At 49.7% G+C, this 25,465-nt stretch overlaps 1 protein-coding gene across 6 annotated transcripts in view; it reads right to left on the bottom strand.

The window, feature by feature from the left end:
• TTLL5 (tubulin tyrosine ligase like 5) overlaps positions 1-25,465 on the bottom strand; it is a 213,984-nt gene that overhangs the window by 20,098 nt on the left and 168,421 nt on the right. For 5 of the 6 annotated variants that reach the window (XM_074955972.1, XM_074955974.1, XM_074955976.1 and 2 more), the window contains 2 exons: positions 24,610-24,830; positions 8,168-8,253 (listed from right to left, as the gene is read on the bottom strand). In XM_074955972.1, the coding sequence (XP_074812073.1) occupies positions 8,168-8,253; positions 24,610-24,830 (307 nt within the window). The remainder of the gene's footprint in view (positions 1-8,167; positions 8,254-24,609; positions 24,831-25,465) is intronic. The other variant, XM_074955975.1, reaches the window with a different exon arrangement.

The following is a 25,465-nucleotide window of genomic DNA, read 5'->3' as shown; positions in this document are numbered from 1 at the left end:
GGATGGGGCATAGGCCGCCTCTGGAATGAGAAAATACTGGGAGTAAAAACCTCTCTCTCTTTGTTCCGCAGGAACTTCCTCTACTGCCCCCAGTCGTAGGAGGCCTTGTACCTCCTGGGCGAACAGGTGCTCGTGAGAAGGATCTCTAAAGAGGGACAGGAAAGGGGGGTGGGAAGGAGGGACAGAAATTGGAGGGTGCACCCCACTGCCACTGTATTGAGGACCCAGTGGTCCGTAGTTATGGCAGTCCCAGTGGGGAGGTAAGGTAACAAATGGTCAGAATATAAAGGGTGAGATAGATCCTTGTTGCAGGCTGGGAGGTTGTACCTTCAAATGATTGCTTGTTCTTAGGAGGGGCGTGGCTCGAGCCCGAATGAGACCCCACTGCCAACGGTTGACCTTGGCGATGCCTATATCCCCTGCTCTTTCTGTGGTATGGTTCTGTTCTGGCCGAGCTCGTGAACCTCTGTGTGTGCTGAGGTTTAAATCTCTTCCTAGCATGAGCTGGGGGGTACAGGCCCAGCGAGAAAAGAGTGGTCCTAGAGTCTTTCAGGCCATGTAATCTGTGGTCCGTTTGTTCAGCAAACAGGGCCAAGCTGTCAAATGGGAGATCCTGGATAAATTGTTGGAGTTCCGCTGACAGGCCAGATGACTGCAGCCACGACGCCCGCCTCATTGACACCGCCGACACCATGGCTCTGGCTGTGGAATCCGCCGCGTCTGAGGTGGCCTGGAGGGAGGCTCTTGCAATTTCTCTATCCTCATCTAATATGGCATTGAACTCCTGCTTAAAGTCCTGCAGGAGTGAGTCAGTAAACTTGGCCGTGGATTGCCATCCATTAAAATGATATCTGCCGAGCAGGGCCTGGTGGTTTACAATGTGAAACTGTAGGCTGGCTGTAGAATAAATTTTCCTGCCGTACATGAGTCACCTCGCGCCTTTATTCTTGGGGGTTGAGCTAGGCCGATTCTGCCTGTCGCGCTTGTTGGCCGCCGCGACTGCTAGCGACCCGGGGGTGGGGTGCGTGTACAAATAATCGAACCCTTTTGCAGGGACACAATACTTGCACTCTGCCCTCTTGGACATTGGTCGCAAGGATGACAGGGTCTGCCACAGGGTTTTTACGATCTTGACCACCCCATCATGGACGGGAAGGGCCACCCATGGACGGGGCTGCTGTGGCCAGCATGTCAAATAGGGAGTCCGCTGGTTTGAACATCTCCTCCGCCTTCAATCCCAGGTTTGCTGCGACCCATTTAAGAAGCTCCTGGTGGGCTTTGACATCATCTTGAGGCACCATCTGCAAGGGGCCTGCTACTTCCTCATCAGGTGATGAGGAGGAGGAGACCAGCCCAGGGTGAGGGGCGGCTTCCGTGTTCCTTGCCTGGGGAGCCACATGTCCTGGAGGGAGTGGTTCCTGGGCCCCTTGGCCCAACCCAACATCCAAGCTCTGGGGAATAGGGGGGTGAGACACTGATGTTGAAGGTCTTTCTGATGCCCCTGAGACTGACTGGTGGGTCGGAGGACTCCCAGCTTAGGAACATGCTCCTGGGTTATACCTCTACCAGGGCCCCAGCCTTTGATCCTGTGGCCACATACTTGTAGACTGGCTCTGGGGAAAACCTGCTGACTGCAAGTGGTGGTAGGTCTCTGAGGGCCAGCAACTCCTCACTCTCAGAGCCTGAGGAGACATAATCTTCCTCAGGTGACCAAATTGGCATCACAATAGGGTAGACTTCCCTACTGTATCTGGCAGCCTTGCACCTGCCATTCGGGGAGCGGTACCAGTAACCTGCTGAGTCATGTTGCGTATCCAGTGAGCAGCAGTATTGTGCATAGGCCCGGTAATAATGTGGGGAGTGATACCACTTGCTCCGAGGACGGTGTGCAGGCTCTGGTGACCAGGACCGGGAGGACGGGGACCATCCATGATGCTCTGATGACCAACGACCAGCGTTGGGGCTCTGGCGACCGGTGTTGGGACAGTGGTAACTGGCAAGGTTTGGAGGAGCGGTGCCAGGACTCCTGAGAGCACCAAGGAGGCTCTGGTGAGCAGTGCTTGGGAACTGGTGAGCAGTGCCTGCCAGATGACTGTTGCCGGGGTTCCAGGAACTGACGGTGTGCCTCTGCAGCCCGGTACTGTGGGTCCGGTGACTCATGTCGGGATCCCGGGGATTGGTGCCTGGAGTCTGGCATTCTGTGCTGTGAATTCGTCAACTGGTCGCGGCTCTGTGATCCAGAGTGCAGCTCTGGAGGTTGCTGGCACGGCCCTGGAGACTGAGATGGGGCTGGGGTACGGTGCCACGGGGGCCAATTATGTAGGGATGCCATTAAAGGCTTTCGCCTTGAAACGGATGGAAGGGAGGGGTCCTTGGGCCTCTCTTCCCGAGGAGTAGGCGGCACAGGGAGGGAGAAGATGTCTTTTGCCGCTTGAAAGGCTTCCGGGGTGGATGGCACCATGAGGTACCATGTGCCTCTACCACTCCCCAGTGTAGGAGGCAGATCGTGGGGTGGGCTAGGTTCAACCAGTGAGGCTGCTGCCTGACTGGGTTCCAGAGATGGCGAGATAGTCCAAGCCAGTCTAGGCTCCACTTCTCCTTTATCCTTGCCCTTATGGATGCCCAGGAAGCACCCCCTTCCCATGTGTTTCTTATGCCTTTTGGCTGGTACCGGCGACAGGGATTGGCACCGAGAGAAATTCAGTGCCAGGGGGCACTTCTCATCAATGCCGAAGTACTAGGTACCGAGTCCGAATGTGCCGGCTCCGAGGCTGGTGAAAGCGCTGACTTTATGAGGAGCATGTGCAGACTAATATCTCTTTCTTTCTTGGTCCGGGGCTTGAATCCCTTGCAAATGTGACACTTTTCGCAAATGTGGGATTCACCCAGACACTTAAACAGCTTATTTGTGGATCGCTGATTGGCATGGGCTTCTTACAGCGATTGCAAGGCTTGAAGCCCAGGGAGCAGGGCATGCCCCGTCTCTGGGCTAAGTCCCTCAGGGCACTAGCTATCACTAAAGTATACGAATCTATTAAGAACTGCTAACTATCAACTAACTACAACTATTTACAAAGAAAAAAGTTCAAAGAATCACTGAAAGGAAACCACTTGCTAGAGCAAGGGGAGCGACACTGGCAGTAAGAAGGAACTGAGGGAAGGGGCCAGCTGCACCCTTATACCAGCGCATATGTGCTCCACTCCAGAGGGTGCCAGATACCATTGAGGGTAAAAACTTCTGGCACTACTGCAGCGGTGAGCACACACACCTACAATGGAATGGACATGACCAAGCACTCAAAGAAGAACTAGTATTTTCTTACAGCTGCAGTACCACCTGCAAGTGGATTCTTATCTGAGCAGATTGGTTGCCAGCTTCTATAAATGCCTATGTTTCTCACTTCCACAGAACCTCAGACTCACCTTCTCTTGGATTACCTGCCTCTCTCACTCTTTTTCTCTTTGCTGAGCCCCGAGGTCTACTACCCCAGCAAGGCTATCAGAGTTACCTCTGAGGACAGAGGAAGAAGAATGGTCTGGGAGTCCAATGGCTGCTGTTACCTTAAACTGGCCCTGTCTGCACTGTCTTTCTCTTTCTCTGCCCTACAACTGTGCCACTGGATCTGGAACGGCTGGAAAAAGATTTGGATCTGGCGAATATAAGCTGGGGGCCAACTTCCAAAGGACCTGGGAAATGGAAAAGATGGCTTAGCTTGGGGCTGTCCTTCCTTCCCTCTGCACAGAAGCCTCCCCACTACTTGATCCTCACATCCCTTATGCTAACAACAACCAGAAGGCAGCAATAGCCCAGTGGGTATGTCTGGGACAGCAGGGACCCAAACAGCTTTTCCATGTGTCTCTGTTTATGGTAGTGTGACTGCAGACCCATCCAGCCCCAAAGGATTACAACATACAACAGTCCACGCAAGAGATCCACTTCCTAGGCACTACAGTGCAAATAAATGATGGTCACAAACACCACCCTATACCGAAAACCTACTGACCACTATACTTACCTACATGCCTCCAGCTTTCATCCAGACCACATCACACGATCCATTGTCTACTGCCAAGCTCTAAGATACAACCGCATTTACTCCAATCCCTCAGACAGAGACAAACACCTACAGGATCTCTATCAAGTGTTCTTAAAACTACAATACCCACCTGGTGAAGTGAAGAAACAGACTGATAGAGCCAGAAGGGTACCCAGAAGTCACCTACTACAGGACAGGCCCAACAAAGAAAGTAACAAAACGCCATTAGCCATCACCTATAGCCCCCAACTAAAACCTCTTCAGCACATCATCAAGGATCTACAACCGATCATGAAGGATGATCCCTCACTCTCACAGACCTTGGGAGACAGGCCAGTCCTCGCTTACAGACAGCCCCCAAACCTGAAGCAAATACTCACCAGCAATCACACACCACACAACAAAAACACTAACCCAGGAACCAAACCCTGCAACAAACCCCAGTGCCAACTCGGTCTGCATATCTATTCAAGGGATACCATCATAGGACCTAACCATATCAGCCATACCATCAGGGGCTCATTCACCTGCACATCTACCAATGTGATATATGCCATCATGTGCCAGCAATGCCCCTCTGCCATGTACACTGGCCAAACCGGACAGTCTCTACACAAAAGAATAAATGGACACAAATCTGACATCAAGAATGATAACATTAAAAAACCAGTAGGAGAACACTTCAATCTCCCTGGACATTCAAAAACAGACTTAAAAATGGCAATTCTTCAACAAAAAAACTTCAAAAACAGACTCCAACAAGAAACTGCAGAACTGGAATTAATTTGCAACTGGACACCATCAAATTAGGCCTGAATAAAGACTGGGAGTGGATGGGTCACTACAAAAAATAATTTCCCCCTGGTGATGCTCACACCTTCTTGTTAAATGTTTGAAATGGGCCACCTTGATTACATTGGCCTCATTAGCACTACAAAAGTGATTTCCACCTCTTCTTGTCAACTGTTGACAATAGCCCACTTCCACCTTAATTTAATTGGCTCGTTAGCACTGACCCCCCCCCATCTTTTAATATGCTGTGTATTTATACTACTCTGTATTTTCCACTCCATGCATCCGATGAAGTGGGTTTCAGCCCAGAAAAGCATATGCCCAAGTAAATTTGTTAGTCTCTAAGGTGCCACAAGGATTCCTCTTTGTTTTTGTGATACAGACTAACACGGCTACCACTCTGAAACATACCCACAGATATACATGGCAGGACAGACATGTGAAAGAGGCTTAGAGCCTCTGTTTGACATCATTGGGACCAAGATTTAAATGGGAGTTTTTTACATTGACTTCCATTGAGCCAGTATTTCACCCTCTGTATGTTGGTGTCTGGCTGGCCTTCTCAGACAAGTGTGCTCCTTTCACCCTATCTTATAGATTAGAAAGGGCAGGACTCATCCAGGAGCAGTCTCTACAGCCTAGCAGTAGTGGAGGAGGGAGATGCAGCTCTAAACCCTGCATAGATACTACCGTATAATCAAATGTGTAGAAGGACCTCTCCACTGGCTTCTTTGATAGCCTTTCCCAACTCAAAAGTCAATCAAAGCCCTGCCCACTAGGGAGCAGGACCAATCCCAGGGTGCTCCATGAGTTTGCCCAACTAATACTCTCCCGATCCCATCTGCCCCAGTGGACGTGGTCGTGCTGCTTCCCAATTCACTACCCTGAAGGTTTCCACATCAGGACCTAATAAACTGAGTTTGAATGGGCCAAGCAGAGAGTGAATGCTCCTCCTGACACTTCAGAATCCATGTGGAACTTTCAGGCTGAGAGATGGAAGGGAGGGTATTTTGCCTGCATCCTCCCTTGCTGTCCCTGGGGCTGTGCATGGAACTGCCCTGTTTAGTCTCTTGCCTTTCCAGATTACTATCCATTCTACTTCTAGGATGAGTCCCTCAGAACAACCTCCCTTCTCCTTTGCCCAAAGTCATGCCATGTTGTATCTGATCTAGACTGCATGCTCCTCAGGGCAGGGCTCATGTCTCCAATCTCTCTAGCACATGTAGGGCACTACTCATAAATGAAATGATAACCAGTCAAACCTTATGATGAGAGAAATAAGGGCTACAGAACAAAGAAGGTACTGGGTTGCAGAGGGAGAGAAAGAAAAATGGGTTAGTCCCTCAGACACCTGGAAGAGGGGGGCCTAATGTTGAACTGGGCAAAATATCTTCTCCTCACATTTCCAAGAGCAACAATCACTTCTCTCCAGTTATCCTGCTCACTGAAATAGCACACACTACTCTTGGAGCTGTAACACTTTTCTTCCGGGGCAAGGAGAAGGCTTTAAGTGGCTTACCCAGAAAGTCATGCTTCCATTAGCCCTCTCTCAAGCTCTGTTGCTCGAGCTTATACAACATGATCTGGTCTAAACTCTTCATTTCAGATTCAGAGAGGCAGGTTTGCCCTGGGTCAGCTAGCCACATCCTGCAGGAGAGGACTCAGATTTCTACCTCATGTGTTCATTTCACCTTGAACACTCCCAGTATGAATGGTTACAGTTTTCTTTTTCCCTAGGGGTGCTCCACCCCCGCTTTGCCCCAAGACCCTCCCCTGAGGCCCCACCCTCATCCTGCCCCCACTCTGCCCCTCCCTCAAGGCTCCACCCTCACTCCTCCTCTTTGCACCCCTGCTCCACCCCTCCCCGAGGCCCCGCCCTCGCTCTGCCTCTTCCCTCCCTCACTCCAACCCTCCCCCAAGGCCCTGCTTGCCCACCGCTCGCTGCTTTCCACCCTCCCACAAGTGCCTCCCTCAGCCGCTTGAACAGCTGATTGGTGGCAGCTGCCCAAACAGCTGTGGCTAGTGGGTGCTAAGCACCCACTCTTTTTTCTCGTTGGGAGCTCCAGGACTGGAATCAGTGTCTTTGGGTCAGATCCTGAGGACTGGGCTTTTAATCTGTAGCCCTATGTATATCATGGCCCCAAAACTCTGCAGCAAACAGGTCTTGAGTTGTGCAAACTAGAAATTCTGCAGCAACTACATATACATGAAAATAGTGAAATTGTGTTATTTATTCATATTGAATCTCATTTTACACTGTCCCCACTCACACTATCAGGGCTGAGTGGGATGCAGATTTTTCTGTTAACTATTGTAAAAACTGCTGGTAGGAAAGCCGGAGGCTTTGCAGGTGGTAAAGCGTGGGAGGCAGTTTGGAATTGTACAAGAATTTACATTAGCTAGATGTTTTTTCTAAAGGATCAGCAATGAAATTGTTAATGTTAATATTGGAAATGTCATCTTTAAATTTTAGAGCTAACCCCCCAACTGGAGATGAATGGGGCAGGTCACTTCTTTTTGAGCTATTGTTTCAGGCTGTGCAGACTCAGGCAGAAATCAGTGCATCAGAGACACTCATGTCATGTTCTCATGGTTTTCTCAGCAACCATAAGGGCTAAAAATATAATTCTTTAAAAATTAAAGCTCAGATTCTGGAGCTCAATTCTGCTACAAATTCCATGGCTGCAGCATCACAGAATACACAGGGCCCTGGCAATAATATCACATACAGTTTTGGTTCATCTAAACCAACAACATATCTGTTCTGCAGACACTTTTGAAGCAGTGGAAAAAGATCAGATTCTTGTTCCCTCGACACCAGTCCCAGAGAAACCTCTTTGAATTAAGCAGTCATGAACCAGAGAAGTAAGAAAATTAGAGAAGACAAATCCATGGGACATCCCTAAAGTAACCCTTTCTGGACAGAGAGGCTTTATTGCAAGACAGAAAAGTAAAAGTAAAAAATGCCTTGGCCTTTTAAAGGCTAAACAGAAACAGAAGAATGTCCCTCAGCCAAAGCTAAAAGCAAAGGTGGCTCATTTTAGCCAAGCTCTCCTTTCAACTCTGCTTCTAGGGATCCTTCATCTCCAACTCTCCTTGCCAGACTCAGCCCCAGCTCCCCCTCGGTAAGTCCTTTTTACAGTGTCCCAGGAGGAATGAATTCCACCCTCAGACAGCCCCAGGGCTGCTACTTGCAAACCACTGCACTCAGGGTAAGCAACTGTGTCTTTTTCTCTAGCCAGAGGGTCGGCCCCTTCCCTGCCAACTGCTGGAGATCAACACACTCCATCATTCCATTCCTTTACCCTTCTCTCCTTGTCTGTGGGACCTGTACTCACCTGTGGATTTTGTGCCTGGCTCACAGGATGCTGCACTGCTAAGGCTGTTCTGAAATCCATTCAACTGCCCTTCTATAGAAGTTACCCTGGCAAATAAAATCACTGAATTAGAACGAGATCAGCATGGAAAGGCCAGGCCAGTGCAAAGGTTTAGCTGCCTTGAGAGACACTAAGTCATATAGGCCACTGGGGCTCAGAGATGGGAGCCACAAAATACGACCTGAATGTGGGAAGAAATGTGTAGTGCCAGCAGGAAGCTCCAAAAAGGTAGAAGGGAGATAAGTGAGCCCACAGGCACTTGCAAGAGCCACTCCTTCTATATGCAGCTTTTTGTCCTGAGTGCCCCTGTGCCTGGCTCTGAGAGAAGTAGAAGTAGATGGGAAGTGAAGGAAAAAGCATTTGGTTCTGAGCTGCCAAGTCACAAAACACACTTAATAGTACCATGGCGTCCATACTACTCAGTGCTCTGAAGCAGAAAAGAAAAAACAGTTACTCACCTTCTTGTAATTGTTGCTCTTTGAGATGTGTTGTTCACGTCCATTCCAATTAGGTGTGCGCGCACCATGTGCACGGTCATCGGAAACTTTTCCCTTAGCAGCTCCCGTCAGGTCGGCTAGGGAGCCCCCTGGAGTGGCGTCTTCATGGCACTCAATATATGATCCTGCCGACCTGACCCCCCTTTCAGTTCCTTCTTGCCACCTACTCCAACAGAGGGGAAGGAGGGAGGGTATTGGAATGGACGTGAACAACACATATCGAAGAACAACAGTTACAAGAAGGTAAGTAACTGTTTTTTCTTCTTCGAGCGTTTGTTCATGTCCATTCCAATCAGGTGACTCCCAAGCTCTCCCTGGAGGTGGGGTCAGAGTTAAGGAACCACTCATTGGAGAACTGCCCTGCCAAAAGCTGCATCCTCTCTGGCATGCTGTGTGATGGCATAGTGGGTAGTAAACGTGTGCACAGATGACCAGGTCTCCGTTCTGCAGATCTCCTGGATGGGCACCTGGGCCAGGAAAGCAGCAGATGAGGCTTGAGCCAGCATCAAGTACGCTGTAATAGGCAGAGCTGGAACCTTGGCGAGGTCGTAGAAAGTATGGATGCAGTCCATGATCCATGATGAAATGCGCTGTGAGAAGACCGGAAGCCCTTTCATCCGACCTGCCACCGCTATGAACAGTTGGTTCAATTTCCTGAAAGGTTTAGTGCGCCCAGTGTAGAACGCTAGCACTCTCTGGACGTTTAGCGAATGAAGTCTCCACTCCCGCGCATTGGCATGCAGCTTAGGATAGAAGACTGGTAGAAAAACGTCTTGTCCAATGTGGAATTGAGATACCACCTTGGGCAGAAAGGCTGGGTGAGGCCTGAGCTGTACCTTGTCCTTATGGAAGACTGGGGGTGGGGGGTTGTGGGGGTGTCGAAGGTCAGTGCTTTTAACTCAGACACTCTCCTGGCTGAAGTGATGGCAACCAGGAACGCTACCTTCCACGAGAGATACAGAAGGAAGCCTATAGCCAGTGGTTCAAACGGGGCTCCCATTAGTCTGGAGAGGACCAGATTGAGATAAAGCTAGTACAGGTGGTCAAAAGTGTGGGTATAGTTTTTCCAAACCCTTTAGGAAATGGCCCACCAGGGAGTTGGCAAATACAGAGCACCCCAATTCTCCCGGGTGAAATGCCAAGAGGCCGCAAGGTGTACCCTGATGGATGATCCTACCAATCCTTGCTGTTTCAGATGTAGTAGGTTTTCCAGGATGAGTGGTATAGATGTCTGAAGTGGAGATGTGTGACACTGCTCACACCAGCATGAGAACCTTTTCCACTTAGCTTGGTAAGTGGCCCTATGGAAGGTTTTCCTGCTATCAAGCAACACTTCCTTCACCAAATCCGAGCATTGGAGCTCTGTTGGATTTAACCATGAAGCTTCCAAGCCATGAGATGAAGGGATTGGAGGTCTGGGTGAAGGAGGCAACCATGGTCCCGTGTGTTCAGATCTGGGTAAAGTGGCAGTGCTATTGGGATGTCCACCAACATCTCCAGAAGCATGGAGTACCAATGTTGTCGTGGCCACATTGGGGCCAGCATGATCACGTGTACTCTGTCTCTGAGGATCTTGAGCAGCACCTTGTGAAAAAGCGGGAAGGCGTACATGAGGTGGTCCTCCCAAGGTAGCAGGAATGCGTCTGGGATAGAGCCCGGACTGTGTTTCTGGAAGGAGCAGAACAAGTCCTAGTGGCGAACAAGTCCACCTGGGGAAAGCCGCACCTTTGGAAGATGGAATGTAAGACGTTTGGATGGACTGACCACTCGTGGTTGAGAAATGACCTGTTGAGACGGTCTGCTATCTCTTTCTGCAGGCCTGGGAGATTATTCACCTGGAGGCCTCCTGAGTGGGCTATACAGAAATTCCAAAGCTGGAGAGCTTCGTGACAGAGGGGGGAGGAGCGGGCTCCACCCTCTTTGTTTATGTAAAACATGGTGGTGGTATTGTTGTTCAACACCCCCACCCACTGATCTTGAAGTCTGTCCTTGAAGGTCTGGCAGGCTAGACTCACTGCTCTGAGCGCCTTTATATTGATGTGGAGCAGGATCTCGGACTGCAACCACCTGCCCTGAGTCTGTAGATCTCCAAGGTAGGCCCCCCAACCCAGGTCTCTGTCTGAAGGGTTGGAGCAAATGCAGTTGTATCGTAGAGGTTGGTTGTAGACAATGGATTGTGTGGTGTGGTCTGGATGAAAGCTGGAGGCATGTAGGTAGGCCTAGTGGTCAGTAGGTTTCCGGTATAGGGTGGTGTTTATGTGACCATCGCTTATTAGCACCGTAGTGTCCAGGAAGTGGATCTCTTGTGTGGACTGGTCCAGGCTGAGGATGATGGTGGGATGGAAATTGTTGAAATCATGGTGGAATTCCTCAAGGCCTTCTTTTCCATGGGTCCAGATGATGAAGATGTTATCAATGTAGTGCAAGTAGAGTAGGGGTGTTAGGGGACGAGAGCTGAGGAAGCGTTGTTCTAAGTCAGCCATAAAAATGTTGGCATACTGTGGGGCCATGAGGGTACCCATAGCAGTGCCTCTGATTTGAAGGTATACATTGTCCCCAAATGTGAAATAGTTATGGGTGAGGACAAAGTCACAAAATTCAGCCACCAGGTTTGCCGTGACATTATCGGGGATACTGTTCCTGACAGCTTGTAGTCCATCTTTGTGTGGAATGTTGATGTAGAGGGCTTCTACATCCATAGTGGCTAGGATGGTGTTTTCAGTAAGTGATGGTCACATAAACATCACCCTATACCGGAAGCCTACTGACCGCTATGCCTACCTACATGCCTCCAGCTTTCATCCAGACCACACCGCACGATCCATTGTCTACAGCCAAGCTCTATGATACAACCGCATTTGCTCCAACCCCTCAGACAGAGACAAACACCTACAAGATCTCTATCAAGGGTTCTTACAACTACAATACCCACCTGCTGAAGTGAAGAAACAGATTGACAGAGCCAGAAGAGTACCCAGAAGTCACCTACTACAGGACAGGCCCAACAAAGAAAATAACAGAACGCCACTAGCCATCACCTTCAGCCCCCAACTAAAACCCCTCCAACGCATCATCAAGGATCTACAACCTATCCTGAAGGACGACCCATCACTCTCACAGATCTTGGGAGACAGGCCAGTCTTTGCTTACAGACAGCTCCCCAACCTGAAGCAAATACTCACCAGCAACCACACACCAAAACCACTAACCCAGGAACCTATCCTTGCAACAAAGCCCGTTGCCAGCTGTGTCCACATATCTATTCAGGGGACACCATCATAGGGCCTAATCACATCAGCCACACTATCAGAGGCTCCTTCACCTGCACATCTACCAATGTGATATATGCCATCATGTGCCAGCAATGCCCCTCTGCCATGTACATTGGCCAAACTGGACAGTCTCTACGTAAAAGAATAAATGGACACAAATCAGACATCAAGAATTATAACATTCAAAAACCAGTCGGAGAACACTACAATCTCTTTGGTCACTTGATCACAGACCTAATGTGTCAATTCTTCAACCAAAAAAACTTCAAAAACAGACTCCAAGGAGAGACTGCTGAATTGGAATTAATTTGCAAACTGGATACAATTAACTTAGGCTTGAATAAAGACTCGGAGTGGATGGGTCATTACACAAAGTAAAACTATTTCCCCATGTTCATTTCCCCCGACACACACTGTTCCTCAAACGGTCTTGTCAACTGCTGGAAATGGCCCACCTTGATTATCACTACAAAAAGGTTTTTCCTCCTCCCCCACTCTCCTGCTGATAATAGCTCACCTTACCTGATCACTCTTGTTACAGTGTGTATGGTAACACCCAATGTTTCATGTTCTCTGTGTATACAAATCTCCCCACTGTATTTTCCACTGCATGCATCCGATGAAGTGAGCTGTAGCTCATGAAAGCTTATGCTCAAATAAATTTGTTAGTCTCTAAGGTGCCACAAGTACTCCTTTTCTTTTTGCAGATACAGACTAACACGGCTGCTACTCTGAAACTTGAGAGTCTGAATGATTCCTGTTAGTGCTTGGAATCTGGACCCCAATAGTATCACTCTCGCATGAATCGAGTCTAGCACTGCCCCAATTAATTCTATTCTTTGGGTCGGTGACAGCGTCGACTTGTCCACATTGAGGAGGAGACCCAGTATTTGTGACTAACCAGACTTGGGACTCCACCAGCTCCCTGGAACGTCCCCGCAGCAGCCAATCGTCGAGGTAGGGATACACCTGTATCTGCCTCTTGCGGAGAAAGGCTGTGACCACTGACAAGCACTTGGTGAACGCTCAGTGGGCTGTCGATAAACCGAACGGGAGCACCATGAACTGGTAGTGCTTGTGATCAGCCACAAACCTCAGGAAATGTCTATGGGCTAGACAAATGGCTATGTGGAAGTACACATCTTTCATGTCGAGGGCGGCATACCAGTCCGCCAGATACACGGAAGGAATTATCAAGCTCAGGGAGACTATGCGGAACTTCAACTTTACTATAAACTGGTTGAGTCCTCGCAGGTCTTAGATGGGTCTGAGACCCCCCCCCTTTGCTTTGGGGATTAGGAAGTAACAGGAGTAGAACCCCTTGCCCCATAGCTCCTGAGGAACCTCCTCCACTGCCTCTAAGGCAAGGAGTGATTGCGCCTCCTGTACAAGGAGTTGCTCATGAGAAGGTTTCCTGAAGAGGGACAGGGAAGGGGGGTGGGAGGGAGGAGAGGAGCAGAATTGGAGAGAATATCCCACCTCTACTATGCGAAGGACGCAACGGTCCGATGTTATAAGGTACCACGCATGGTAGAAGTGGGATAGATGGTTCAGAAAGCAGGGGGAAGGATCCGGTATGGAGTTTGGCATGCCATCCTCAGGCGTCCCCTTGTTTGGATCCTGACAGTGGCTTAGCCCGGCCCTGGCCCTGGCTTGATGACTGATTAGACAGCCTACGCCTATAGGTCTTGCCCCTATGGCAGTAAGGGTCCTGCCTTGGGTGGGGTTGATATTGCCTCTGCTGCTGCTGGGGTAGAGGCTTGAAAGGTTTTCTCTGGGTAGCAGGCATATGCATCCCCAGAGACTTCATTGTTGCCCTTGAATCTTTGAGGCTATGGAGTCTCGAGTCTGTCTGGTCTGAAAACAGCCCTGCGCCCTCAAAGGGAAGGTCCTGTAGGGTCTGTTGGACTTCTCGGGGAAGACCTGAAGCCTGGAGCCAGGAGGTTCTCCTCATGACCACCCCTGAGGAGATGGTTCATGCTGCTGAGTCGGCCGCCGAGTTGGCCACGTCAAGGGATGTCCTGGCCACCACCTTCCGCTCCTCAACCAGAGCTGAGAACTCCGCTCTTGACTTCGCAGGGAGCATCTCTTTGTATTTGGACATAGCGTCCCAAGAGTTTAAGTTATACCTACTGAGGATAGACTGCTTGTTGGCTATCCTCAGCTGTAGACCCCCAGCAGCATACACTTTCCTGCCAAAGAGGTCCATACGTTTGGCCTCCTTAGGCTGTGGGGCTGGTGCCTGTTGCCCCTGGTGCTCTTTTTCATTCACTGCCAAGACCACCAGGGAGCAGGGATGTAGGTGAGAGAATAAAAACTCGTATCCCTTGGAGGGGACAAAGTATTTTCTCTCCACACCCCTGGCAGTGGGCAGAATGGAGTCTGGAGTCTGCCACAGGGTCTTGTTATTCTGAATTGTTTTAATTATTGGAAGTGCCACTCTGGAAGGACCCTCCGGAGCGAGGATGTCCCCCATTGGGTCCTCTGATTCGGTTGCATCCTCTGCCTGTAGACCCATATAACAGGCTATGCAGTGGAGTAGGTCCTGGTGAGCCCTGTGGTCAATGAATGGAGGACCTGAGGCTGACGTTCCTGCCACCGCCTTATCAGGCGACGATGATGAGGAGGCAACTGGGGTACAGAGTCCTCATGGCCCCGCAAGCTGCCCTGGTTATTCCTGGGCTGTGCTAGGTTCCCTTGTTGTTCCAGCTGAGTCGGAAGTGTCCTGGGCTACAGGTGGCACTGGAGCTGCATCCCCCGACTGCTCTGCAGTTTGAGGGGGCAATCTGGTGAGGGCCACTTCCGTTGCCCGAGGGGCAGGTCTATTCCTCAATGAGTGGGAGGGGTGATGTCCCGAGGCCACTGACCTGGAAGCCCTCGAAGGGGTACCCTGGGCCTCGTGGTAAGCCCAGGGGGTTCAGAACGGCCATTGTTTGGGGGGTGGCCACTGCAGCTGCCATGCTGTTTTGACGTCTCTCTGGCGCCTCCCGGACCTATGCTTTCTGTGCCTTGAATAAAACAATTTGGCCTTGGAGTCCGAGGAACCCAAGGGTGAAGACCAAGGTGGTGCTGACGACTCCAGTGCCGGTGGCCAGTGCCGTGAAGAAGGTTGGGGATCGGTGTCACGATGACTGTGTTGAGGATAGGTACCGGCTGTCCCTCAACTGAGACCGGTGCCGCATGTACAGTGTCGGGGAATGGGTGCTGTGCCCCAGTGCCATGGGATGGTGCTGATCCTCAGAGGGTGTCCTAGATCGGTGCTGACCCCTCGGTGTCAAAGACGTAGATCTTCTCTCTCCCAGTGCTGTGCGAACTTGTACCATGGGTGGTGCTGAGGAGTGGTGTTGTGGGGATGCGGATCAGGAACGGTGCTGGTCCGGGGACAAGAAGCACCACATCATCGCAGGCTTACCTCTAGACGGTACCAGTCTAGGTGGTGCCGGAGGCTTCTCTCTGATGGTCGAGGGCTGAGGCGCTGTAATTTCAATGAGGTTCTTAGCAGCCCCAAAAGTGTCCGGGGTGGAGGGTGGCTCCAACACCTCCACCAGGCACTGCCCCGCAGGAGAGTCCCTAAGTGCCGGACTCCATGGTACCTGGGGTGCCAGAGTTGATGGCATGAGCTCCTGCTGCTTGGTGGCCGAGTCTTTCCTTTGGAGCACCAGAGCATCCCCTGATGATCTCGCAGCCCTCTAAGGAGAGCGCCCTCTGTCTGTCTTCTCTTGCGGCTTGTGTGGCCCCAGAGACATGGAGCGGTGCCGGGGCACTGCTCCTTGCTGCAGTTCCGGGGATTTCTGGCGTGACCCTCGGCACCGGAGTCCTTCCTCGGCACCAAGTCGCAGTCCGATGCCAGGGCGCTCTGCACCAACGAACTCGGGCCCGGCGCTGGGCGGTCCGGTGCCGCAGGACGGAGTGCGGCTTCCATCAATAGTTGTTGTAAACGGAAGTCCCGCTCCTTCTTGTTTCTAGGCTTGAAATCATCTAGGCTTGAAAGGCTACAAATCTTACAGTGCTCTGAGTGATATGCCTCCCTTAAGCACCTAAGGCACGAGTGGTCGGGGTCACTATTGGACATAGGCTTCAAACACCGTAAGACTTAAACCCCTGGGCTTACAACATGCCTTGCAGCCCCAGGTGGGGTGATAGGATACAAACGATCCCAGTCACCAATCACTACTACTACCTATACCAGAGGTGGGCAAACTACGGCCTGCGGGCCCCATCAGGCCCATGGGACCCTCCTGCCCAGCCCCATAGCTCTTGGCCTGGGAGGCTCACCCCCAGCCCCTCCCCCGCTGTCTCCCTTCCCACACAGCCTCAGCCTGCCGCGCCGCCGGGGCAACGCTCTGGGCGGCCGGGCAACGCAGTTGCAGAGCCGCGGCCTGACCCAGTGCTCTGGCCAGTGCGGCTCTAGTGCCACCAGCCACCAGTGCTCCAGGCAGCGTGGTAAGGGAGCAGGGGGGGTTGGATAGAGTGCAGGGGAGTTGGGGGTGGGACTGTGGATAGGGGTCAGGTCGGTCAGAGGGTGGGGAACAGGGGGGTTGGATGGGGCAGGTGTCCTGGGGGGGCAGTCAGGAAGGAGAGGGGAGGTTGGATGGGGCGGCGGGGGATAGTCAGGGGCGGGGTTCTGGGGGCGGTCAGGGGACAGGGAGAAGGGGTGGTTGGATGGGGCAGTGGTTCCAGGGGGCAGCAGTGGGCAGTCAGGGGTGGGAAGTCCAGGGGTGGTCAGGGGATAGGCAGCAGGCGGTGGTGGATGGGGCAGGAGTCCCGGGGGAGCCATCAGGGGGTGAGAAGCGGGGGGTGGGGGGAGGGTCGGATAGGAGGCAGGGGCTGGACCACGCCTGGCTGTTTGTGGGGAGACAGCCTCCCCTAACCAGCCCTCCATACAAATTGGAAACCCAGTGTGGCTCTCAGGCCAAAAAGTTTGCCTGCCCCTGACCTATACTGACTATACTGCAAATCTTGAAATCTGTCAGAAAATTCTGATTCCAGTTCTTGCATGTACATTCTAATCTCAGCGTCGAACGCAGTGCGCTGTTCCACGTGGCGCGATAGTGATGTAAGCAGCAAATCAGGACTTAAAAATATCCCAGCACAGTGGCGCTAGAACAATTTTTAAGGTGGGGGTGCTGAGCTGTGTTCCCCCTTGCCCCTGTCTGCACCCCTCACTGCTCCAGGCTGGGGCCAGTGGGCCACAGCTGGGGGCAGCTGTAGAGCCCTTGGCCAGCAGCTGGGACCGCAGGCTGGCAGCAGAGCCCCATGGACCGGTGGCTAGCAGAGGGCTGAGCGGGGCCGGCGGACGGAACCCCGGTGGGCAGGGGGCTGGCGGCCAGTACCCCGGGCCAGCAGCGGAGCCCCTGGGACCGGTGGCCAGGACCCGGGGCCGGCAGCGGGCTGAACGGGGCTGGCAGCCAGAACCCCAGCTGGCAGTGGGCCGGCGGCCAGTACCCCAGGCCAGCAGAGGAGCCCCCAGAACCGGTGGCCAGGACCCGGGCAGCATGAGTGCCCCTGAAAATCAGGTCGCGTGCCGCCTTTGGCATGCGTGCCATAGGTTGCCTACCCCTGCACTCGGCTAAGGGAGCACTTGCAAGCAAGTGAACGCAGTTCCAAAGCTTCCACGGATGGTAAGAAGGAACTGAAGCAGGGTCGGGTCAGCAGGGTCATATATTGAGCGCCATGAAGGCGCCACTCCTGAGGGCTCCCTAGCCAACCTGACAGGAGCTGCTAAGGGAAAAGTTTCCGACGACCGAGCACACAGCGCATGCACACCTGATTGGAATCGACGTGAACAAGCACTTGAAGAAGAACATCTTTGTTAAGCCATTTGGTAGGACACTACTGCACACAGGGAGGGACGTTGCAGAGGGGACTGTGTTCAAAGCTAAGCTCAGGATCTCACACACTGACCCCAACTGGAGAAGCACACACAGTCACTGAGCTGTAAGCTGAGATCCACATACAAGAAGAATCCAGTCCTCCCTCACTTCATAAAGCAGATGCCTCTGCAGGCCAATCTACAGTTAGTACAAAAGTTTGGGGCACAAAGAGAATAAAGAATAAATTCTCCTTGGGCTTTGTGCGGTTCAACTATGCTTCCTTTATCAGGGAAGTATCACTCTCATAGTGAGATTAGCACTTTCTCCTACTTGAAAATGGATTCACTCACAGAGAACTCTCGGTTCAAACTAGATGATCATAATGGTCCATTCTGGCCTTAAAATCTATGAATCTATTCCCTTCTCACTGCTCCTCCTCCTCTCCCTGATCCCTCCTGACTCCCCCTCCTAGCTCTCTGTCTCTATCCTTTCTGACTACTTCATGGCCCTCCTGTCTTTCTATTCTGATCTCTCCAGACTCCCCTGCTCAGTACTCCAGTGCCTTCAACAATTCTTCCTCCTCTTCCCCGACTCCCCTCTGTTGCACAAGTTCAGAATAACTCCCAGCTCTCCTCAGTGATGAGAATAGTAGTCTCCAATCCCCATGTGATGTGCTGATGACTAACAGACTCAGGCACATGTGAGCAACTTCTGAACTGTTGACTGACACCTTTTGCCTTCAGATTTCAGTCAGCAAGTTGCCAGAAAGGTGCTCCTGACAGCTGTATGGCCAGGCAGGGGCACCTGTATTTTTCTCAGCTGGGTTGCATGGAGTAAATTGGGATCCTGGGGAGAGGGGTCTGATATGACATTCGCATAGAACAACCTTTGCCTTAGCTCAGTCATAGTCTGAAATGCTATTGTCAAATGACATGCTGGATTCCATGTTTATTGTTTTTCAGGGACAGTTCTGGATCCACTGTGCTCATGGTTTCTTACTGCCAATGCTGCAAACTTCAGCCAGGACCTTAGAGTCCAGCTGCTCTCTTTCTGCCTCTTACATAAGGATTCTGCGCTCGGAATTTAGCTGCCGACTCTGTCAGTGCTGCATGATTTAGAGTCGAATCCAGCTCACTCACTGTAGCTGTGTGAAGTTTGCAGGACTAATAGATAAAAACATGTTGTGTCAGTAAAGTCAGCAGGTGTGACACTAAGACATGTGAGGTGCTGAGGGCGGCAGGATCATGCTTCTACCCATAACTGCATTTAAGCAGAACTCTCTCTCTCTCTGGTGGCATCCCACACACTTGCCCGCCATCTTCTTTTTCTACGTACTCTTTCTCTCTGTAAACTCATCTACTCCTGCAGTTTCAAATATCACCTCTATGCAGATGATTCCCAGATCTACATCTTTGCCCCAATCCCTTGCCATCTATTTATTCTCACATCTCAAATTCTCTCGTGTCCTCTTAGAAGTCCCATTGCCAGTTCATACTTCCCAAACTGAGCTGATTATCTTTCCTTCCAATTCCTCTCTTCTCCATCCCTGGGTTGCCTGACAACTTCACTGTCTTTCCCATTTTCCAGGCCTCAATGTCTGTCAACTTTGGTTCTTCTCCCCAACAGTCCATCTCTCACTAAGTTCTGTTATTTCTTCCTCTTTAATGTCCCCAAAACTGCTTTTTCTCCATTCTCACCCTTGCATAAATTCTCATCAGTGCCTTGATTCTCTTTTAGCCTGATGACTGCCTTGGAATGGGAGCTGACATCCTTCACTTTGACATAACACCACTTTCTTCTAAGCTGTCCGGCACAGACTGCAGATTTGGAGGGAGCTGCTCTTCTACAGGGTACAGGGGATCTAAATGTTGACCCTCTTTATTGTTACAACTTATTCCTGGGAAACTATATGGGGTTAGGGATACAGAATTGATCCCAACAAATTCACATAATACAAAAACTGAGGTTCGACCAGAGGACAGCACCAGATGTGAAAAGCCAGTGCCAGTAAGGCTTGTTCCTCTTTGTTGTTCTTGGATAGGGTGTCTCTGCATGTGTGTCTGTGTGTATGATGTGAAGCTGGCCGGGGGCTAAGAGCTGTAGGCCTAGTGAGCCCAGCTGTGTCAGTATGTTAAATCAAGGCATTTCTCTCAGATGCACTGCTACAGCTGCCAAAAAATGTCTAAGGGTCAAGCTGCCTGATTAACCCAGGCACTCAGGAGCTAAAACAACAAGCATGTCTCTGTGCAGCAGTAGCAGAAAGCGAAAGGGGTCCCAATAACAGCCGCATGCTTCCTCTGTTGCTGTCTGTCCTCTCCACAGTGGGCATTCTGCTTTTGTGTGAGATACACCCAGCACGCTTGAGACACTTCATGTCTGCCAAGGAATAAACAAACATGGGAAGGATAGGGTTCAAACCAGAACCGAAGCGATTTGCAGAGCTCTCTCTGCAGCCACCTCCTCTGCTTTCTGCATATATGCCAGGGTTGGCCAGCCCTTGCTAAGGCAGCTGGCTATAGCCAATATCAGATTGCAGTCAGGACTCCACCCGATTCTAAGGTGGATTTGCAGAAGCCTGAAGAAAGGTATCATCTCCTCCCTGTTCCTGTGTTGGTTATGATAGTGCAGAACTCTTGGACCTTTCACAGATAATGCTGGTGCCACACAAAGTAAATATATAAAAGAATAATAGTGTAGAAGGATTCTTCTTGGGAATGGGAAATTGACATACTAACCAACTTCATTCCCTCTGAGCCACACTACTACTGGCTATAGGCAACAATCAGTCAGAGCAGATGCCTGAATGGGAATATTGGGAAATGGCATTACCACAAAAGCTCAGTACAAGAGATTGTGCTACACTGATCGACATCACCATCAGGTTCTGACAGTGAACAGCTGGCCAAAGACCTGCCCATGGGTCTCCCCAGGCTCTATGCATGCTGGTGCCATGAATATACGCTTTCTTTTCTCCACTTGGCACTTCCTCTCCCTTGTCTGCAGTGTTCTTTTCTTTGAGTGATGGTTCTGCTCACCAGCTTTTCAAGGCCCTGTTTTACCTGGTGCTGTCACAGTTCTGGTTTTAAAAAGCAGTTCTCTGAATAGCAACTGTTAAAAATAGCATTGTAGCATTTCATATTTATTGTATCTCAGTCAAACCAAATGTTCTGAGATTATAAGTGGAAAAATGTTTTTTTCTATCTACCAATCATGACAACTCACTTCAGGCTCTGAAAGTCAAGCTGATTTATTTCTGCTTTGCGCATCATCATTGTAATGAAGGTTCTGCAGACCAAATGCTGCCCTCAGTGACATCTGCCTGACCCCACTGTTTATAAATGTTGCTTCAGTGACAGTGTGATCTCACTGTCTCCAAATTCTGCCCTTGGTAACACCTGGGTGACCCCAACAAAAGATATAATTTTGGCCTGCAGAACCACCATTACTGATGATAGTGTACAGGGTGGAAAGAACCCAGCTTGACTCCTGGAATCCGGGACAAGTTTGTGGTGCTAGCAGTTAGAAAAGCTATCTTTCTATTTGTAATCTGAGCACATTTAATCTGGAAATTATTGAGAGACAAACATGGTACCCATGAGACCATTTTATGGATTCACATTTCTAACAGAGCTGCACTTTAAACAGTTCGTTTTAGTTCCACGGTCTTTTTCCATACCTTAATGTAGGCCCCAGTTTTCTGCTCCATTACCTTAGCAAGGAGTCTGCCTTAGACACAATCCACAACAAGGACACCCTTCCTCTTTCCCAAACTGGGAGACTGAGAAAACAAAAGGGAACCGAAATAGAAAAGACAAGCCTTGCTTCTCTGATTGTTCCATTATTTTTTTCTTTTGTGTCCTGAGTGACTAGATGAGTCAGTAATGTTCATCTTTAGAATCTCTATCTTGTTTGTAGCTGAGGTTTCCCGCTCTCATGCTTCTCCTGCTCTTCTGGACACCATATGTGCTGGCTGAGTGAGATGATAATGCTTGCAAGGAAGAGATGGTTCAGGGAGACAAAATTGTCTACACAGCCTGAAGGAATTCTAAAAACAGCTTTGAAAAAAAAATGTGATATTAAGCTACAAACAGCAGAGACAGAGAATAAAATGGTCTTAGAGAAATGAGAAAAATGAATCACAGAATCATTAGGATTGGAATGATCAAAATGAGACTTTGCCTCAATGAATGAAAATCAGTATATTCCATTAAAAGAAATAGGCAAGGCTGAGATCTCTTGGGAGGAAGGAGGCCTGGAAAGTAGCCAAGACAGAGTTAGGGGAGATGGTGGATAGCAAATTAGGGATGTGCTGGAAATCTCATATGGCAGCCAAAAAGCAAATGATACACTGTATTTTATGTAAAGAGGCACAGTATCATGTCATGGACTAGGGATGTGATAGTTCTACTTTCGGATATAACCACTTTTGGAATATTACAATTCTGCCTGAACACAGACGTAACTTTGACAAATAGGAGAGGGTCCAATAAGTAAAATGAGATCATTGACGACTTGGTGGGTAGGACTACTATATGAGGAGAGGTTAAAGAAACCTCAGAAAGTATAACTATAACTAGGAACCTTGAAGATGTGGAGGAGAGGATTCAAAGGATGTCAAGTACTGTATTTAGGAGGGAGAGGGTTGTTCTGGAAGAAGTATCTGTGAGCAACAGGAAGAAACAAGGAGAAATTCAGGCTGCACATCAGGAGAAATTTCCTAGCAATAAGGTTGATTAGACTCTTGTATTGTCTCCCAGGCGAAGTGACGGAATTCCTGCTACCGGAGTTATTTAAAAGCAGGCTGAACATAGCATCAGAGAATGCTCTGTACAGAAGAGCTGGAGAATGGAAAGAATGGACTGAAGCATGGAAGATATCTTTTTCATCTCTAATCTCTGTGATTCTTTGAAGAAGAATTTCCTCCATTCACCCTACTTTGTACACAATACCTCCGGTCTTTTCTCTGATTCGGATGGATAGATTAGGTAGGAAGGACAATGGTTTGAAAATGGTCAGCTTCCAGTATGCTAGAAGAATAGCTGGGCACTGCTTCTTTCCATGTAAGTGAAAAAATATTATTGTGAGATCACACGAATGGCAAGAATGGGTTTAGAGCCTTGTCCTGGAGTCCAAAAGGCAACTCAGAAAGTATTTCCGGAGTGGCTCCTTGCAGCCTTCGATACTTGGATTACGTTTCTGAAATTTTGCAGGAATCTTCTGCTTCACCCCCCCACCCCCTCCTTCTGTGCATTTTTGGTGCTGAGCTTTTTCCGGTTTTCCCACACTCCTGCCTGTCACAGAGCAGAAACCACAAAAATGCAGCGAAGCAAAGTCTGTCCAAGAAGCTGCAATTCCATCTCACAAGGATAAACATTCTCTCTGCCAACAAGTGAGCACAGCACACCGGCATCTTCAAATACACATCCCTGCTGCCCAGCAAAGAAACCCACTGACACAGCCTGTCACCTGTACTAACATGAGCCACCCCAGCACAAAGAGAATTGGATGGTGAATTCACCAGCACAGACCTGCCAGACCTCATGATCACAGCCGCCCTCACTGAGTCAACCAATCCTGCTAATGTCTTGTTTTCTTTTTAAATAGTTTTGGGGGATGAATTTAGTGCACTGTCTAAAGATAGGCATTCTGCAGGCAGGAAATATAAAGGCTTCTCCAGCACATCTCTTCCCATGTTCCTCCAAAACACCTTATTATTCCAGTCCTGTTCCCTCAGCCCCCCAACCACAGCATTGCCAATGCACCTCTATGCTGCATCTAAGCACTTCCGCAGGGGGGCTTTTAGAAAAATGATTATTTTTTATTAAAGCCTCTCTCTTAAATAGGGAAGGGGCTGCGAGGAGTCAGAGAATCTGGCAGGAATCAAACAGAACTGAGGGGAGGGGGTTATGAATGTAGTTCCCCCCCATCAGTGTTTTAGAGATTAAAACAAGTCCAAAGACGGGTAAGGATAAGGGCTGGAGAGACTTCAATATGAGGATACATTGTAAAGGTGGAGACTTTTCTGTCTACAGAGAAGAAAAATGAAAGGGGGCATGATACAGAGACATAGAACAATGAATTGTACAAATAAAATTACCCTATCATAACACTGGAACAAGGGGATGCTCAAGGAAATTAAAAGGCAACAAACTTTGAAACTGATAAAAGGATATTATTTTTTTGTACACAGCACATAACTAACCTGTGGAAATCACAGCCACAGGATGGGTTGGAGGTCAAAAGCTTAGTAGGGTTCAAATAGCATTGGACATTTATATGGGAAATGACATAAATATAAATAAAGCGTATATGGGGATACAAACCCTCATGCTTTGGGACAAATCAACCACTAGCTGATGGGGTTAGGAAGAAACTTCTCCTATAGGCAGATGAGTCCATTATGGATAGTTCTTGGGGATGAATTTAATGCACTATCTAAAGACAGACATAGTGCAGGCAGGAAATGTACCAGCTTCTCCAGCACAACTCTGTCCATGCACCTCCAACACACCTTGTTACTCTAGTCTTGTTCCCCCGAGAAGCACCTGCCACTCACCATTGTCAGAGACAGGCTAGTGACCTAGGTAGCCCACTTCTCCAATACGTATGGCAATTCCTATATCCTCATATTTGTATGAAGCTATGGCCCTGCTTACACTCTGAGGTAAAGCTCCATTTTAGGGTACAACTACTCCAGTGTATTGAGGCCAGATTCTTCCAAGGTCTCAGAGATTCAGGAAGAACGCCCCAAAGGATCTGTATCAAAGACACTTGCTGGCAATGTGTTCCTCACAGATTTTTCTGGCACAGGAAAAACTTACTTGGAAATCCTCTGGGCTGCCACTTTTCTGACCACTGCCTGCCTATGGTTGGCTGGAGGCTTGGGGACCAGGTGAGAGGATGTACTCTGGGATGGCATCACTTTGTGCGAACTGGTCACCTTCTGGATGCTGGAAGTGGCACTTGATGTCTTGCGGGCACCGGAATCAGCCGGCACGGATATATTGTTGGAGCTGGGTGGTGGGTGGTTGGCAAAGAGAGCCTGGTAGAAAACAAGATACAGGGATTGGTTATTTTCCCTTTGCAACTCCACCGGGAGAACCCATGTGGTGAAGAGCCTTGCCTGGGAAGAGAAAGCCCTGACCTGGTAAAGGGGACCACCCAACTAGAAGGCTCCTGAGACAGTCTCAGAGACAGATACAAACTGACGGTGACTGATTCCATGAAGGAGTTTTTATAGCAGAATTCTACAGCCTTGGAAAGTCAGGGTTAGTTCTAGAAATGCCAACAAACTCTGCTACTGTGGCACAACATAGCAGGTGCTACAACACTGACTCCCAGATCCAACCTCCTCCTAGTCTTTGAGCTAATAGGAAGCCCTAAATTACCCTTACAGAAGCAAGGGGCACTAAGAGGGCAAACTGCTAAAGAGGATTTCCCCCTGACTCAGGCTCTGGGGATGCTTTGGGGAGAGAGGAAAGCTCCCAGTCATGAAGGGAGAGATATGCTGAAGGTTTGGGAGATGGGGCAAAATAGCTTGTGTACTGCCAGGCACTGAAGAACAAAGACACAGGTGGCAGAGGAGGGGAATGGCTCTCTGCACCAACTCAGCTGAGATTCAAAGAAGCACTCAATTCTCTTTAGGAAGTTGAAACCTGCCTGGAACTCTGTCTTATC

This window comes from Natator depressus, chromosome 6, assembly GCF_965152275.1.
Source record: "Natator depressus isolate rNatDep1 chromosome 6, rNatDep2.hap1, whole genome shotgun sequence".
NCBI lineage: Eukaryota > Metazoa > Chordata > Testudines > Cheloniidae > Natator > Natator depressus.
This window is presented reverse-complemented; position numbering and strand designations above follow the sequence as displayed.